We start from the raw sequence: 1,625 nt of genomic DNA on the forward strand, positions 1-1,625 counted from the left end.
AAAAATATATTTACTATTAAATTCAATATTTAAAATATTCGAACATTTAGTTCATTAATTGATGCATGATTTTTCTGTTTATAGGGTAAGACTCTAATTTCCACTCTTTCAATTATAAAAAAAAATCCAATATTTAGATAAAAATGTTAACCTAAGCTTAGTCTTTTGGTGGGATAAAAAATTGGGATTGTCAACTAAAGTATCAGCAACACAGTCCAAAGCCAGCCTGCCCCCTGTTAATGATTTCTGTGGGCGACCAAAAACAAGGGAAGGCAGAGCAGTACGAAGAATTTAATAATTATAAGTGATAATCTTTTCAAATTCAAAAACCAGCCATCCACGTCATCAAACAGGTTCGAGGATTGCTGGTCCCACCATATAGATGACGGAACAAGTTCATCGACACATGAAATCAGAAGAGGGAAGCTAAAAAGGCCTAACAGACAATGCATCACCAACCATCAATAATCAAACGGTCTAAAATCACTATTACAAACCAAAATTAACTGCCTGCACCCAAACATTACCCAGAATTCCAACGACATTAAAAAAGCCACAGCGTAGGAGTTATACATAGATTTCATCTCGACAAATTATTGCTTTACCCTTACCCGATACTTAGTAGGCTTTCAATCACTTCTCGGGCCAACCCGATATATCGGAAGCCAGACGAGACGCGATCGACGAGTGGTACATTATATCGTGAAACGCCGCATTCTCCATCGTCTTCCTTCGAAGTTGCTTTGCTTTCTCCTCGGTGAAGCACCCGAGCGTGTATCTGGATCTGGATCGCCCCGGATCGGAAACATCTGGTTTGCTCTCCGAAGGGTCGCCGGCATTGCTATCGTTGAGGTACTCGGGATTGGAGGACCACCCGAAGACAGGGGCCCACCAGGACGAGGAAGAAACGGGTTTTCTACGATTTGGGTCGGGTTTTCCAAAAGACCCGGAGGAGGCCCGGATGGGGCTTGAGAGAGAGCATGTGAGAGTGGTGGCCATGAAAAACGGGGAATTTCTCAGAGAAGATTTCGGCTTTGGTAATGAAGTGGGCAAAAGAAACACTCCACTACTTAGCTCTTCTGGATAGAGGATGGGAGATTATCGTCTGCGGCGTAAAAGTTAGATTTTTGTAATTTTCAGGGTGAGAGGGAATCCTGGGGACAGCTGTGAATGTTTGGGGAGTGGGATTAGAGGGGTTACAGTAGGAACGGATGTAAGAGATTCGTAAAGGGAGAGAAGTGGATAAGATAGGACACGTGGAGGGCATGAGAGAGCGTGCAGGGGGTGCTCTTTTCCTTTTTATGTAAAGCTTTTTGGGGATAAAGAGAGGTATTTGGATGTATATATGCACTTTTTCAAGGTAAGCTGTCGCGGAAAGTGCAAGTGGGGACTTGACGGAGTGGTCAAGGAAAGGATATTTTGCCCCCAAAATTTATTGTATTTCCTAATCAATTATGAATTGACATGTTAAGGTTTTTCCATGAAAACGTCGGAGGAGAACTTAGTCAAGAAATGCTATTGTTGCTTTCTCTTAAGTAAAAGTGGCTTTTTATTAATTGTTTGTTTATTTTTAAAATAAAAAATAAAATAATCTGTTAAGATATTAAATACATGGACAACAATTC

At 41.0% G+C, this 1,625-nt stretch overlaps 1 protein-coding gene across 1 annotated transcript; it reads right to left on the minus strand.

Moving 5' to 3' along the window:
- Positions 1-437: 437 nt before the first annotated feature.
- LOC18595783 (uncharacterized) lies at positions 438-1,161 on the minus strand. The gene has a single exon (XM_007023888.3). It carries the CDS (start codon positions 997-999, stop codon positions 634-636), a length of 366 nt encoding a protein of 121 aa, XP_007023950.3. The 5' UTR covers positions 1,000-1,161; the 3' UTR covers positions 438-633.
- Positions 1,162-1,625: the final 464 nt, after the last annotated feature.

The sequence above is a fragment of the Theobroma cacao genome, chromosome 6 (assembly GCF_053813885.1).
Source record: "Theobroma cacao isolate CCN51 chromosome 6, ASM5381388v1, whole genome shotgun sequence".
Classification (NCBI taxonomy): Eukaryota; Viridiplantae; Streptophyta; class Magnoliopsida; order Malvales; family Malvaceae; genus Theobroma; species Theobroma cacao.

What these genes read in the sequence shown, in the direction of transcription:
- LOC18595783 (XM_007023888.3), bottom strand. Translation starts at nt 999, where the DNA reads ATGGCCACCACTCTCACATGCTCTCTCTCAAGCCCCATCCGGGCCTCC.